This window comes from Piliocolobus tephrosceles, chromosome 14 (genome assembly GCF_002776525.5).
Source record: "Piliocolobus tephrosceles isolate RC106 chromosome 14, ASM277652v3, whole genome shotgun sequence".
Lineage (NCBI taxonomy): Eukaryota > Metazoa > Chordata > Mammalia > Primates > Cercopithecidae > Piliocolobus > Piliocolobus tephrosceles.
In genome coordinates this window covers 76892455-76907786 of record NC_045447.1, presented here as the reverse complement: position 1 = coordinate 76907786, position 15332 = coordinate 76892455, and the positions used below count along the sequence as shown (strand labels likewise).

General features: G+C 41.8%; 1 protein-coding gene across 2 annotated transcripts in view; it reads right to left on the bottom strand.

The window, feature by feature from the left end:
* PLGRKT (plasminogen receptor with a C-terminal lysine) overlaps positions 1-12227 on the bottom strand; it is a 78528-nt gene extending 66301 nt beyond the window's left edge. The window contains exons 1-3 of one of the 2 annotated variants that reach the window (XM_023213173.3): positions 12039-12227; positions 10826-10950; positions 9014-9100 (exon numbers count right to left, since the gene is read on the bottom strand). In XM_023213173.3, coding sequence (XP_023068941.1) covers positions 9014-9094 — 81 coding nt within the window. In that variant the 5' untranslated portion in view covers positions 9095-9100; positions 10826-10950; positions 12039-12227. Of the gene's footprint in view, positions 1-9013; positions 9101-10825; positions 10951-11881 lie in introns of both variants that reach the window. The other variant, XM_023213174.1, reaches the window with a different exon arrangement.
* Between the last annotated feature and the right edge of the window lie 3105 nt (positions 12228-15332).

The following is a 15332-nucleotide window of genomic DNA, read 5'->3' as shown; positions in this document are numbered from 1 at the left end:
AGACACCGTGGTTGTTGGTTTGTTGCATGTGTTCCCACTGGAGTGTAAGTTCCACAGGGGAAGGGTTTTGTTCACTGTTATGTCTCCCCATCTAAATACTGCACAGTGTAGAGCAGGGGCTCCTCCATAAATATTTGGTGAATGAATAAATGGCACATCTAATTAGAAAACGTTTGCTTTAATTACTGACTTTGCTGAGTGCTTACATGGGGCAGATGCTGTGTGCTAAATTCTTATTATGTGAGACATCTCACTTAATCCTCAGAGTAACTCTACAAAGTATCATAATCCTTATTATTAAACCATATACTCACATGTGGGAAATGAGACACAGGCAGGCTAAAGCAACGTGCCTACAATCAAGAATTAAGTGGGTCTTATCCAAGGGACATAGGAATCAACTTGAAAGAACTTCCAATAGCCAAAGATGGGATAACTTGAGCAAGAAGAATAATGACTACAACTGATTAAAGAGTTTATAGTCATAATATGCAAATAAACAAAAATTATTTGGTCACCTTTGGAGACTTCTAGAGTATCAATTCACTATTCTGAAATTGCTAAATAAAAGGACAGAATCAAGCATTTATTTTTGTTTCCTGTACAAACTACATTTCAGGATAACCAAATAGGAAGAGAAAGTTCTTAATAAATTTCCAGACAACAAATGTCAAAGGAATGAGAGAATATTGTTCAACTGCCATTTTTTTCAAGCCCTAATGAAGTCACAGATGTAAGCAATGATCATGAGTGGATGGTAAGGCCAGTTGATCACAGGTTGATGGGGAACTTTATAACGGGTAGATGAGGTTGATATGACTAAAGGAAAGACAACCAGACCTCATGAGCTTTATGATGTGATGTATTAGGAAGTACACAGTGCCATCTAGAAAAGATTCTTGCTAAAAGAACTGAACCTGAGTCTCATCAAACCTCTAGGTTTACCACTTCATAGGAAGAATGAAGTATAGAAGAATATGTTAAAAAATACCATGAGGAGGCAATCAGCCAAATACAAACTGTAGGACGTTCCATAAAACAGATGAGCTGGTTTCTTCAACTAATAAATGGTACGACAAGTAGGAAGGAAGGGATAGTCTCACAATCTGAGAAAGACTTAGGAGTCATAATAATCAAGTATAGTATGAAAACTTTGCTTGGATCCCTGTTTCTTTTTTTTTTGAGATGGAGTCTCGCTCTGCAGCCCAGGCTGGAGTGCAGTGGCCGGATCTCAGCTCATTGCAAGCTCCGCCTCCCGAGTTTACGCCATTCTCTTGCCTCAGCCTCCCGAGTAGCTGGGACTACAGGCGCCCGCCACCTCGCCCAGCTAGTTTTTTGTATTTTTTTTTTAAGTAGAGACGGGATTTCACCGTGTTAGCCAGGACGGTCTCGATCTCCTGACCTCGTGATCCGCCCGTCTTGGCCTCCCAATGTGCTGCGATTACAGGCTTGAGCCACGGCGCCCTGCCCTTGGATCCCTATTTCAAATCCAACTGTAAAAGACACTTGTGAAGCAATTGAAATTAGGTTGCATATGATAGGAAGAAATTACTGCTAAGTTAGTTAAATATGGTTATATCCATATCTGTTACAGATTCATACAGAAATATTTACAGGTAAATTGAAATTTGCCTTAAAGTATATTCCAACAAAAAGGGGCAAAAAGGCAAAGGAAGATGGAATAGAAGAAACAAGATTACCAAAATGTTGGTTTTAAAGTTTTTTTAAAAGTTTTCCTCTCCTCTACATGCACTTTAGCAAGTTAGATTTGCTGGTGGGTCTTAGTATTTCTTTCTAAATTGATGAAACTATATCTTCAGTTAATTTTTTTCAAAACACCTGGCTGACTTATTTTCTTAATATTTGCATGTTTAAAATTTTCTTTTTATCAGCATGCATGTATAATTTACCTAAAATTTTGGGGTTTTTCTCTCAAAATTCTGAAGATATGGCTCCATAGTCTTCTGGCACTTAGAAGACATTTGAAGCCAGACCAATTTTGGTTCACAAAACACTCTAGAATTCTCAGTTCTTAACACAATATTGAAACTGTTTGTTATCACTACCACACCACTACCCTGTTCAAGAGCTGAGTTCCTTGAAAGAGGGGATTGTGCTGTTTTACCAAAGTATCTCTAGCTCCTAATTCAACTGGCATATGATAGACACTCCATAAAGTGTATTAAATGTGTAAGTGAATGTTGCAATGCCAAAGGAATACCTCCCAGTATGTGTCTGGAAGTATGTTTCTTCTTATAATTATATTTGGAACATATCATATCTTTTACCTGCATAGTAAGATTTCACAGAAAACTAAGGGAGTCTATATACATTCTTCCTTCGTTTTATCCTTATGTACACTCAGGCCTTTACAGACTTGTTTCTTCCCTCATACTCTACTGACATGGTTCCTCCCAGGCACTGACTTTTTTTTAAAGGCCTTTGACTTCTCTGTCACATTTGACACCATTGAAAACACCTTCTTTCTTCTTGAAACACTCTATGAACAGACTGCCAAGCCCCAGGTACCTCAACAACAGCTCATTAAGAAATTCAGATGGGAAATTTCTTTTTTATTATTTTTCTTTTGCTTGAGACAAGGTCTTTCTCTGTCACCCAGGTTGCAGTGTAGTGGCATAATCACAGCACACTGCAACCTTGACCCCCCAGGCTCAAGCAATCCTCCCACCTCAGACTCCTGAGTAGCTGAAACTATAGGCACACATCACATTGCCCAGCTAATATATAATAATCTATAATACATATAAAATATATGTAATATGTTACACATATTATAAAATATATGTAATATATGTTGCATATACTACAATATATGTAACATGTAATATGTGTAATACATAATATATGTAATATGTAATTATATAATATATGTAATATACGGTATATATCATGTGTTATTATATATTATATATATTAGCTGGGCAATGTGATGGGTGCCTATAGTATTATATGTAACATATATTATTATATATGATATATTTTATATTTTGTATACATATATAGAGAGACACAGAGTGGAGAGAGAGAGAGAGAAAGAAGAGATGGGGTTTCGTCATGTTGCCCAGGCTGGTCGCAAACTCCTGGGCTTAAGCGATCTTTCTCCCAAGTGGCACGAGCCACTACGCCTGACTAATCTTTCTTCTTGTTTTGTAGAGATGGGGTTTCACTGCGTTGATCAGGATTATAGGCATGGGCTACCCCACCCAGCCTATACATATTAATATTAAATAACTATATTTTTTGGTTCATAGCTATGCCTCATTTTCTTAACACCAAAATCTAACAATAGACATGAAGATCAAAGTCTAGATCTCATGTATTTTTTTTAAATCTTTAGTTTGCTGCTTGAACACAATAAACAACAAATAAACATCTGTTTACTACCCAACTAATCTTTACATTGATCATAACTGCTTTGCCTACATAGCACTGTAGCATAGCATGGACCTATAGAATATGTTCTTCCCTTATTCTCAAAATGCTTTTCCAGCCACTCTAGTTTAGGTGTGCCACCTAGTGGTATTTTAAGGAAGTATTTAAAAGGAGTGCTAGTTTACCACTCATCCACCATCCAAACACAGGCTAGAAAGAAATTGAAGTTTGTTGATAATCTGAAAATACCATTATAACTAGTAGCATGAATCCTCTCCATCACAATTTGAAGCAAAGTTGTTAGCTAAAAAAAAGAAAACCTTTTGATTTGAGGCCTTTTACAAATTTGATTAACCAGACTCCAGTGATTGATTTAATTTCATTTCCTGATTGGCTATTAATTGAAAACTTGTTTGGTTTCTATCTCCAGTATAGATTATATGAAATCACTGACAATCACCAATTATAATTATGTAACATCACGGAAAAAGAAGGGAAAAAATGGTTCTCACCCCAGGCCATGCATTACAGTCACCTGAAGAGATTAAAATAACAACTCTGTGAAGGTCTGAGGTGGGACCCAAACATTCAGAAGGCCCTGGATGAATCAAATGTGCAGCCAGGATTGGGAGCCTGGCCAGTGGTATAAGAGATGGGGTTGAATCATGAGTGGTCTTTTCCCCCCACAAGAAAAAAAAAACAGTAACACAAAATTATTGAGTTGTGATTTATCTTTTTTTTTAATCAAAAAATATAGAACTAAAGAAACTCCAGTAGGGTAAGATTTTAGTTATTAGATTTACTTTAATAAATGTTTTGCTTTATTTCTTCTATTTATCCTTTTCATGGAGGTGCCATTAAATTAAAAAATAGCCACAAGCCTAAATCACAGGCTAAATATGTCATTTGGACATGGTATTTTAATCAGAATTTTTTTTAAAACTTCACCTTTGAGGACCCTAAAAAAAGATCATCTTCTAGCCCAGTAGTCAAGTCCATTTGATTTCCAGGATCCTTTTCAACCCTAGAGACTTCTGGGACATGAGGTAAATTCCAGCCCAGCCTTAGCTATTTGGATTCACTCAACACATAGGGAGGAGAACCCCCAGGGAGCTTCAGGAATATTATCATAACAGAATTCTTAAGTTTAGTGGGAGATTCGCTGGTGTTCATCTTATACTCCATAACTTACATTTGATATAAATATATTCTGTGGTAAATATCAAGTATTTCATACTCTTAAAAAGGGAAAGAATAGCTCTATACCCTAGAATGATGCTAGAAGTTTAATTCCTTAAGTAGGACACATTCAAGGAGCAACCTGATCTTCCGAAACTGCTGTAGATGAAGATGTTTCTCTCTAGGCTGCCCCAGGTAGGATCAGAACTCAAGTATCTCTAGAGTTAGAACACTGGCTCAACCATGTTGGCCTATATTCCCCTGTTCATCCTTTCTTGAAATTAAGAAATAAATAATAAATTGTATCTTGATCAACAAGTAAAACCTAGTCACCTTAAGCAACACACGGGAGAATCAGTCCACCATGGGCCACGTCTTCCTGCACCATCTTGTTGGGTAGGATGAGGTCACAAGCCCTGACTGCTCTTTAGCTGGGTCATTTCCCAGAGTTGCATTTGCAGTAAACAACCTTGAGGGATGAGGTACCATCTCCTTCCAGTCACAGCAGACTTGCTTATCACTCATGATGAAAGTGATAGAGTCCACAAGCTCAATGTTCCTCAGCTATGCCACAAACCCAAAGCATCCATCCCAGCATCCAATGAGGCTCTCCTTCATCTCCTCTATGGGACTTGGAGTGTGTGCTGCTTTCTGTGCTACGAGGAATAAAGTCTTCCGCCAGCATCCAAGAAATAATAACAGGCTAATTTATTACAGCGGTCCCCTCTTATCCACAGTTTGAGTTACCCATGGTCAACCTCAGTCTGAAAATATTAAATGGAAAATTTCAGAAATAAACAATTCATAATTTTTAAATTGTCCATCATTCTGAGTAATGTGATAAAATCTCCCACCATTCCAGCTGGGACATGAATCATCCCCTTGTCTAGTGTAGCCAAGCTGTACACACTACCTGCCTGTTAGTTACCTAGTAGCCATCGCAGTTATCAGATCAGCTGTCACAATATCACAGTGGCTAGTGTTCAGGTAACCCTTGTTTTACTTAACCATACCCCCAAAGTGCAAGAGTAGTGATGCTGGCAATTTGGATATACCAAAGAGAAGCAATAAAGTGCTTCCTTTAAGTGAAAGAGTGAAAGTTCTCAATAAAAAAGGAAAAATCATATGCCAAGGTTGTTAAGATCTACAGTACAATAAGGTATTTTGAGAAGGAGAGAACATACACAAAACTTACAGTATATTGTTATAGTTATTCTATTTTTATTATTAATTATTGTTAATCTCTTAGTATGGCTAATTTATAAATTAAACTTTATCACAGGTATGTATGTACTGGGAAAACCACAGCATACACAGACTTCAGTACTATCCATGATTTCAGGTATCCACTGGGGATCTTGGACCATATCCCCCACAGATAAGGAGGACTACTGTTGTTTGCAAGTAGCATAAAATCTCAGACACTTTACATGCCCTGATAGTTTTGGTGGCCAATGTGAGATGCTCATATAGATATCTGACTTTCTGGAAAAGGAGGGACAAGGGCCCTGGTTGGCTGTATTAGAGGACATGAGAAAATTCCCGGAGATCTGGTAGTAAATGATCTTGCCTAGATAGTGATGAGGATGGGAAAGTGGAATAAGGGTTCCTCACTGTCCTATGTGTTAAATGTGGTTGAACAACAAAAGGTAGGGTTGAAACAAGGTGTCCTAATGGTGCTTTGGCTGTGTCATGCTCCCTTCTGGGGTGGGAGAAGGGAGGATGTTATCAAGACAATGGGGCAGTAAGTCCCATGCTCCAGCCAAACAACAAGGCAATGTGGCTACGGCTGCTGAATCTAGGGGTCCCCAAAGCTGAAATAAATGGTGTCAGCAATGAGGGTAGGGAACTGTGGGTAGACTAAAAGCATCAGAAACTTGTTTATTGAGCCCAGTGGCAGGAGGCCACTTGAAACTGAAAGTAAATACAAAGCCTTGCTTACTGGCACTGAGCTGCTGTCTCCCTCCAGTCCCCTATTCCTCCCCTGCCTCTCCTCCAACTTCTGCTGCTTTAGGGAAGTATGCTAAGGAACTTCAGGGAAGGGAGGGACTCAAACTTTTATGGCTCTGTTGGACTGGACACAGGTGCCAAAGTCTACTTGGTCTCAGGGAAGGCAAGTATGCTAAGCACTGGGGTGGCCCAGAGCTCCAAAGACTGCAAGGCTGTGCAGTGGCACCAGCAAAGGCTGAAATAATGATGGCTCTGAGTGGCAGTTCTCTCCAGAGGCCAGAGAACACAGGAGAGGAAGCAGCACCCATTCTAGGACAAGGAGCCAAAGGACAAAAAGCCCTTACTACCCCTTTCCCCTAGCTGAAGACAGCATAATCTCTTGAAACTATTACAACCACCCTTGAAGTAACTATGTTAAACTCTTTGGTCTCTGTTCTTTTGTTATTGTTTTGGTTTTTTGAGATAGGGTCTCGCTCTGTCACCCAGGCTGGAGTACAGTGGCATGACCACGGCTCACTGCAGCCTTGACCTTCCTGGGCTCAAGCAATCCTCCCACCTCAGCGTCCTGTGTAGCTGGGACTGTAGTTGTGTAACACCATGACTGGCTAATTTTTTTAATTTTTTAAATGGAAATGGAGTCTCACTATGTTGCCCAGGGTGGTCTTGAATTCTTGGGCTCCAGCAATCTTCCTGCCTTGGTCTCCCACTGTGCTGGGATTACAGGTGTGAGTCATCATGCTTGGCCACATGTGTGTTGTGACTAGGCGGGGGAAAGTAACTGAATTCAACTGATAGAGTGTGAGCAAACTTCACAGTGAGTAAAAAAAATTAAAGGAACCTTTAGCCAATTCAAGATACTGTGATGCGTGTCAACACTGTCCCTCCCCACTACATACAAATGTACAATGACATTGATGTATTACGTGCTTGTATTATACGTAATACGTAACTCATGGTGACCAAAACGGACTCCCCAGTCAGGGATTCCCAGACCCCTTCCAGGTGGTCTAACAGAAACATAGAATCCCAGGGAGAAAAAGAAAATCCCTATCAAGCTCCAGAGAGGCCACTGCCCAATACAGCAGCACCACCTGCTGGGCACAGGCGCCAAATACATCCTATATTAGTTTGCTGGGGCTGCCATAACAAAGGACCACAAACTGAACGGCTTAAGCAACAGGAATGTATTGTCCCTGTTCTGAAGGGGAAAAATATAAAATCAAGGTGTCTGCAAGGTTTGTTCCTTACTAAGGCTGTGAGAGAAGCATCTGTTCCAGGCTCCTTCCTTGGCTTGTAAACAGCTGTCTTCATATTCACATTGCATGCTCCCAGTATGAATAGTCTGCTATGAATTGTATGATCTTGTGTCCAAATTTCTTCTTCTCATAAAGCCATCAGTCACATTGAATTAGGGCCCATTCTAACCACCTCATTTTAACTTGAATACCTCTGTAAAGACCCTATCTCCAAACAAGATCACATTCTGAAGTACTAGAGGTTAAGGCTTCAATATATTAATTTGGAGAGGGGGGACACATTTCAACCCATAACACACCCCTTTCAAAAATGGGAAGCAATCATTGGTCTGCTGCTGAGCTCTTCTTAAAAATGAACTCCTGACCCATGGAGGCTTGTAACTCCCAAGTCTGACATCTCCATTTGGGACGGGTCAACCAGGACACAACAACTACAAGGAAAGTAGCTCCCACCCTCTCCCCCTGCCACAACCCACCCCTTGCTCATGGCCCACTGTAAAAGCAGTAGATTCTCTAACCTCAACGCTGCTCAACTGTGACACAAATCCACTGAGTGCATAGCACTCATTTCGCCCATGCCCATCTTTGTCACCTCAGTGAGTTTTGGAGGACATGGGGAATTAACACCACCACACTCATGCTGCTTGCTGTGCTGTGAGTAATAAAGTCCTCTGACTCTGATGTCGGTGTCTCCAGTCTTCTGTAATAGGCTAACTTGTTAGCTTGCAAGTAGGGTAAAATCCCAGACCCTTCACAGACCCTGACTTCATGGGGACGAACATACAAGTAAAAATCCTGTAGTTTCCAAAGGTCTTTGACAAGGACATGCTAAGCATTGGACACCTGGCTGATTTGTAAACCTAATACTTGGTCTCCCCTTGGTCACTGCTCTGTTACAATAATTCAGTTGTCCATTCTTTCAATTGCATAATCCAGGATAATCTCCCCATCTCAAACATCATCTTTGGGGGCAGGGGGCATTATTCTATGTACCACATACTCTAAGCAGTTATCTCTTCCTACAGAATGGAAATTTTTACACAAATTTATCTGGATTGGAGATTTAAACTAGCCCATTCACCAAATAATTAGTAATCCATTTTATCTTGGTTTTGAGGATGCAGCCCCAAGAACATTTTATTTTTGGGGGTCAAAGAGAATGTAGGGCTGGAGCACATGTGGTAGAAACTTTAAACATTATAACAACATAATAGCTTAATTATTTTAAAACATACCTGAAGTCGAGCATTCATAAGCATGAACTCCTTTTGATTTTTCATGCTTTCATTCATAGATTTTGAAAATATAAACCCCATTTTGACCTAAAATGTAAAAAAAGCAAGGAGACTTATAATAATATACTACATGCATTCTTGTATGCTCCACTTTGAGTTACACTGGGCTTATGACAAAGTAAAAAAAAAAAAAGTAAACTTTCTGACCTAGGAACACAGTGTGGATTCTAGTCCTTGCTCCTAACTAGCTGTCTGACCTCAGGCATATTTAACAATTCTGGCCATCATTTTACTCACCTAACACCAACTGATTGAACTAGATAATTTCCAAAATCGTATCCCTGCACTATAAGTATATGACTGTTTCCTGATTTTTCTTCCCACCATAAATCTTGAAGACCTGAATTCTTGAAGAAAAAAACAACTCTCTTTTTTTGTGAGGGGCCGGGTGGATACCATCCATCTTCTTACCTCTGTACAATTAGGCAACAGAACATTTGCATCTGAGGAGGGGTGATTAAGAAGATGCCTTGTGCATCTTGAGAACATATTTCTTTGTACTTTTGCATTTGCGTTTTAAGAAGATTGAGCTGTCTCAAGGTCAGATCAGTTATTCTTCCTGTCATCCCACCACAATCCCTGTCCCTCTCCTACATGCCCCTTATTTCCATCCACCCACTGCTGACTGCCTTAGCCATCCTCCTCCAGCTTCACTCTCATTCTCTCCAAGATAGTATGTACTAAAGTTCTCAAAAATGGAAAAACATACGGATACTTAAATGTCCTGAGAAATGTACCTTTTAGATGAATGCACAGTAGTGTCTATCTTATGTAAGTTTTCAAGTGGGCCGTCAACTCTACATGGGCCAGAACTCCAATTTTTGTTTTCAATCCAACTGGGTGGGTACAGAAGACCTTGAGTTAGTTGGTTGCATTTCAGAATATTGCAAAACTCAGGGGAAAGTTACAACTGCTCTACCCTTCTCAACAATGTTGCTGATACCTTTTCTCTTTAACAGGCTGTTGAGTAGGGTTGTGAACCTCAGGTAAGAATGGCCAGTCTTAATTCATTACAGCCAGGATTCACAAGTATTCTGTGGGAAGCCCTGCTAATGGGGTTCCAGGTGAGTGGGAACTGCAAGCAAGACTTCAGTTACTTCCTTGTATTCTGGCCAAGGATACACCCTGGAGTTTCAGGGCTGTGTGCCAGAGTCAGCTTCAAAGCTGAGCACAGGATACCAAATCACTTACCAGGATGAAGAGGCACAATGCTGAACAGGCCTGAGGTGGTGAGATCTCCCTCCCCCTCTGCCACTGTGCCACTCCAGCACCCTGTGACCAGAGTTAGAGGTCACTCACTGACAGCAGGGCGATTTGGCAGTTCTTTCCTTTCTCCAAACGCTAACAGTCCCATGTGACTCATCCCTAACGGCAGACCAGAACCTGCCTGAGGTTAGGAGTGAGACATTATCCATCTTGACAGTCTCCATCGTGTCTACTTCCCCTAAATGTTTGCACAAAGCATGAGAGAGATAAGAAAAACTGTGGCTCAGGCCACTTGCCATTACTTATTTTTCTTCTGAACATAGGAGTGGATGACTAAATTTTTACACCTGCTGCAAACATTTATAAAAAAAAAAAAACAACTGTACTCTAGTACTATTCCTCCACATACCCTGTATATCACAGAACTGTGTCCTTAAAAGTGCTCCTGTTTGTAAGGGGTTAGGATCTCCCCTGAAAAGAGAGAGAGTCCTCATGTCAATCATCTGGGAAAGAAACACTGTCTAGGAAGTTAGTATTTAGACTTACCTCTTTCTGGGCCTTGCTCTCTTGGGTCTGGACTTGTAGTCTGAATGTGTTACAGGATACTCCCAGGTGGAAGGGTTAAAGGTGGAAGCCAAGCAGGAAGAAGAGCTTCCTTATGGGAACCACACCTGAGAATAAATGCACCACACCTTGTAAATTTCACTGTGGAGTTCAGAATTTTCAACATCCTCTCCTTTCCCAACTTCCCCATTACTGACAAAGTCATTTCCCAAAGTCTGGGAATATACCCTAGGGTGTCTAGAACACTTTCAGCTATCTCCTTTTGCTCACAAAATATGCATCAGAAAATAAGCAAAAGTTGACCTTGCAATACAGATAACTTTGATTTCACTCACTTGTATAAGGTAAGTCTTTTAAAAACTAACACTTTTTACCATGGGTAAAAAATGTCTTGCTACTTATACAATTTTAAACATCACTGTGTCTCAGAGAGATGTTTTGCAAAGAATGCTGATTTCAATCCCTCTGCCTTCATTTTTCCTTTGATTCCTACTGATATCTTGGAAGGGGTCTTTAATGCTTCAGCCTTGCCTCTCAGGTGAACTATAGATTACTATGAGAAGGTGTATTTCTGGGGAGAAGTGGGGGCTGCAAGTTCCGGACAGCCTTTCTTCCAGTCACCCGTGAGTACCTGGATTTGATTTTACTTGGGGGGACAAAAAGGATTAACTGCATGAATTCTGTCATCGGGATTACTGCGCTGACTTATTTCCTGATCAGATGACACATTGCCTGAATGTGTGATTGATCGTCTCACCACAATCATTTCAATAAATATTTGCATTCCATTCAAACTAGGCCACATCCCCCTGCAAATTCCAGTCCAGAGCCCACAGCTTCCGGAGGTTTTCTGTAATTAACACCGCCCTCGCTCCCTGAGGCCAATTATTGTAATTTAGGTATTCCCCGCAATGGTGTGCTGATTTCTGTTGAGACCACTCTGCCTGTTTTTCTCAACTCTATTTTAAAGCTACGGAGAGATCCGGAGTCCACGCCAGGAGACAAGAACGCGCCCTAATGGAACGAGGTTGGCAATACCTATCAGCACCAGGGGCAGTGCGAGAGCCAAGGGCAGGCGCTCACGAGGAAAGGGCGCCCAGCGCGGCCTGGCAAGCTCGTAGCCCAGGAGATCGCGCTGACTGACATGGCCGGAGTGACCTTTCTCCCCACCCGCCTGCGGCCGGTATTCACTCACTGGGCGGCACTGGTTCCGGGACCAGGCGACCGGTGCAGAGGCCTCCAGGCCCGGGCTCCTTTAGCCCGCGGTAGGGACCGGGCCTCACTCCGCCCAGCGTCGGGATTGGCGCCGAGCCACAGTAGATGACGCGCCTCAGCCAAATTCGCGCAGCCCTCGGCTTCTTTAAAGGGCCAGCACGTCCGCCAGAAGTAGGGTGTGTCCTTCCGGGCCAGGCTCAGTGTTACCGGAGGTGGAAGGGGAAGGTCAAAAGAGGCAAATTCAAAACCGCGGCGACTCAGCTGCCGGGTTTTTGAGATAAGGCAGAGGAAGCGAAGTGGAATTCTCAATTAAAGGCCTCTGTCCCCTCATCTGTTAAATTGCCACTCTTAAAGAGGCATAAAGATAAGACAGAAACGAAAAAGAACAGAATTGACCGAAATTACCCATTCTCTTTTGAACAGAGCCGTCTTTCTCCCCTGCTGCTGAGAGATGTCAATCTTGTCTCAACCTCACCAGCAATTTCCATCTTGAATAAGCCAAGTCTCTCTCCCAGCCTGAGAGAATACTTGAATCGTTGGCACTCTGTTCTTTGCTACCAAATGGCTTGGAAAAATAGCATGAACGTGAACAGTCTCTGGCCTTCAGGAAAGTCCCCACTAACCACCATAGCGGTGGGAAGGCGTCTAACTTCCTCTAGGCTCAGCGTGTGAGTGAACACCGCCCTGACCTCCTGGGCGCGTCTTGATGCTCTCAACAGCAGCCCTCAGGATTCTGGAGCCTGGGTCCCACATTCCGGATACCATTTGTTGAATAGCTGGATGGGGAAATTACAACAGCACCCTCATTTCCAGTCGTAGGAATGGGCGGGTTACCAGGATGTTTGACACTCTTTAAGGGAGATTAACAACTGATGCAAGAAGTAGGGAATCGTGTTTGAGTGCACAGATTAACATAAACACGCTTACCTTCAATTTCTAGCTCTGCCACTGTCACTCTGTGACTTTATTACCTCTGCAGTAGGACTAAAGCCATCTAATGTATTGGATTGTGAGGACTAAAGATAATATATGTAGGCACTTAGCACAGTGCCTGGCACATAGTTCGCCTCCAATAAACAGTAATAACCAGTAACAGCGGGGAGTTGTTACTAACTCTAGGGCTGAGGGGAAGGGGGAAGGAAGCAGTTACTAAAATCAGGCGAGAGTGGTAGCTGTGGCTATAGGAGAGAGTAACCAACTGGAACTGTGTTGTTCAGTAGGGGAAAGCCAGCAATGCCAACTTTTCACCAAGTAAGGTGAGAGTGTATAGTTGTAGCCAATGCTGACACGTCAGCCCAAAGCAGGGACAGAGTGGAGAAGACCCACCTCTCTGTTCTCCCAGCTCTGATATCCAGCTGGGGACTTCCATTGGCTGATCCACCAGAAAGCCAGAAGACAATGGAGCTAGGTCTGTGTAGTCTGTAGAGGTCAGCCTCCTAGGCACAATGCTTGGAGGGATAAATAGAAAATATCCAGCACACCGTTTCTACAACCTTGGGTTTATTGTGTTTGGAAGCCTAGATCCAAAGAAAGGAATGGTTCCACTAGAAGACCCAGTCACTGAATTGAATTGAATGTCAATTCACTGATTGGAAAGCTGAAACTGCCCTCTGGTCATTTTGATTCTTCACAGCGATAGAATGGTATGATTGATCCCAATTACCAAAAGGAAATTGGGTTACATCTATATATTGAGGGCAAGAAGAACTATGCGTGACACCTGGAGATTCACTGGGCACTTCTTAATACTGCCATGTGCCATAATAATGATTATCAGATAACTGAAGTAATGCAGAAATTTCAGATCATGCAGAAATTAAAGTGTTGAAGCATACCAGATAAAAATTCCTGATCTACCTAGGTGTTGGCATAGGGCAGGGGAAACATAAGTAAATGCATAAGAAGCTATGATTATTAATTTTAGCCTTGTAACAAACTCTAGAGGCAGGAATTATAGTAGCTCTCCATCTAAAATGTTAATTACTTCTTCCCTGACCCTCTTTTCCTATTACCCTGCATGAAGAGTACAATTTAGTTTCTAGATGAGAATGTAGGTGAACTGACATCCCCTCAAGGCAATATGGTGGCTGATGGGGCTTGTTAAAGAAAATCAAAGCTGGACAATAGTTGTAGCAGTAAAAACAGATTTTTATTCAGCAACTTTTGAAATAGGGGGAAAGAGGCCTTGGTAAAGAACTGGGCTCAATTCTGAATACAGTAAGGATAAGTGGGGATTTATAGCCAAGAAGTAGGTTGTGTGGGTGGCAGTGTGGTCTGTGGATGGAAAATTACTAAGAAGAGACATCAAGGGTAGGGGAAATCCTTGCTAAACTAACCTAACAGGATTCTTGCTGAAGGCAGGCCAGGGTATCAGACATCACCTGGGGGCTGGTGGGGGTAAGGAATTTGATCAGCTATAGAGGGTGGTCAAATCTTCAGGGTGGGAAGATCCTCTCTAAACTGACTTAGCAGGATTCTTGCTAACACTGACTCTGCAAGGATGAACACTGCAGCCTAAGGTCAAGATCTAATCAAGGAGATAGCTTAGAGGAGCCTGACAAAAGTTTGGTCGAGAAGAAATCTTGTCACACTCAGTTATTCTCATATGTAAGGGATGAGCTTCTCTTCATCTGAGCAAAGGAAAAATATAAATTCTGGGTGACAAAACAATTAGACTGTCTAGGTTTTCTGTTTGCTTTCCATCATATTCATTCTCCTTGCTTCCCTGCCCTGTTCTATACCCCAAAGCTGACCTCTTTGGACGGCACCACCTGGGCTCTCCTCAGCTGGTTTCCATTTGGGTTTGGACAGCGGGAGGCATTCAGGGAGATGGGAGGCAGGAGGAAAAAGACATCGGGGTGTATTTTCTCTGTTCTTTCTCCGTTTGGGGCTAAGTATCTGGTGGTGGTTGTGTTTCTTCACAACTGCAGCTCTTAGCAAGTGGTCCCTTCTCCATGGCTCCAGCTCCGTGGGCTCTGGAAACACTTTTCTCCCTTACTATGTAGCTTAGAGACAGCGCAGTCTTCCTGTTGTTGCTAGACTCTGGATGCCTCAACTGGATGGTTCTCTTAACTTAGTCATACTCCTTTAAGTAGTGTCTTCACTAATATCTCTTTAATCAAACCAACTGAGTAAAATTCTGATTCCTGATGGATACACCTTAAACTGAACACACACATTATAAACATTCTTGTATGTATGATATTGTTCATAATTTTAAAACATAAGTGAAAAAAGTGACCATAGAAAAATGACCAGGAAATTGAAAAAAAAA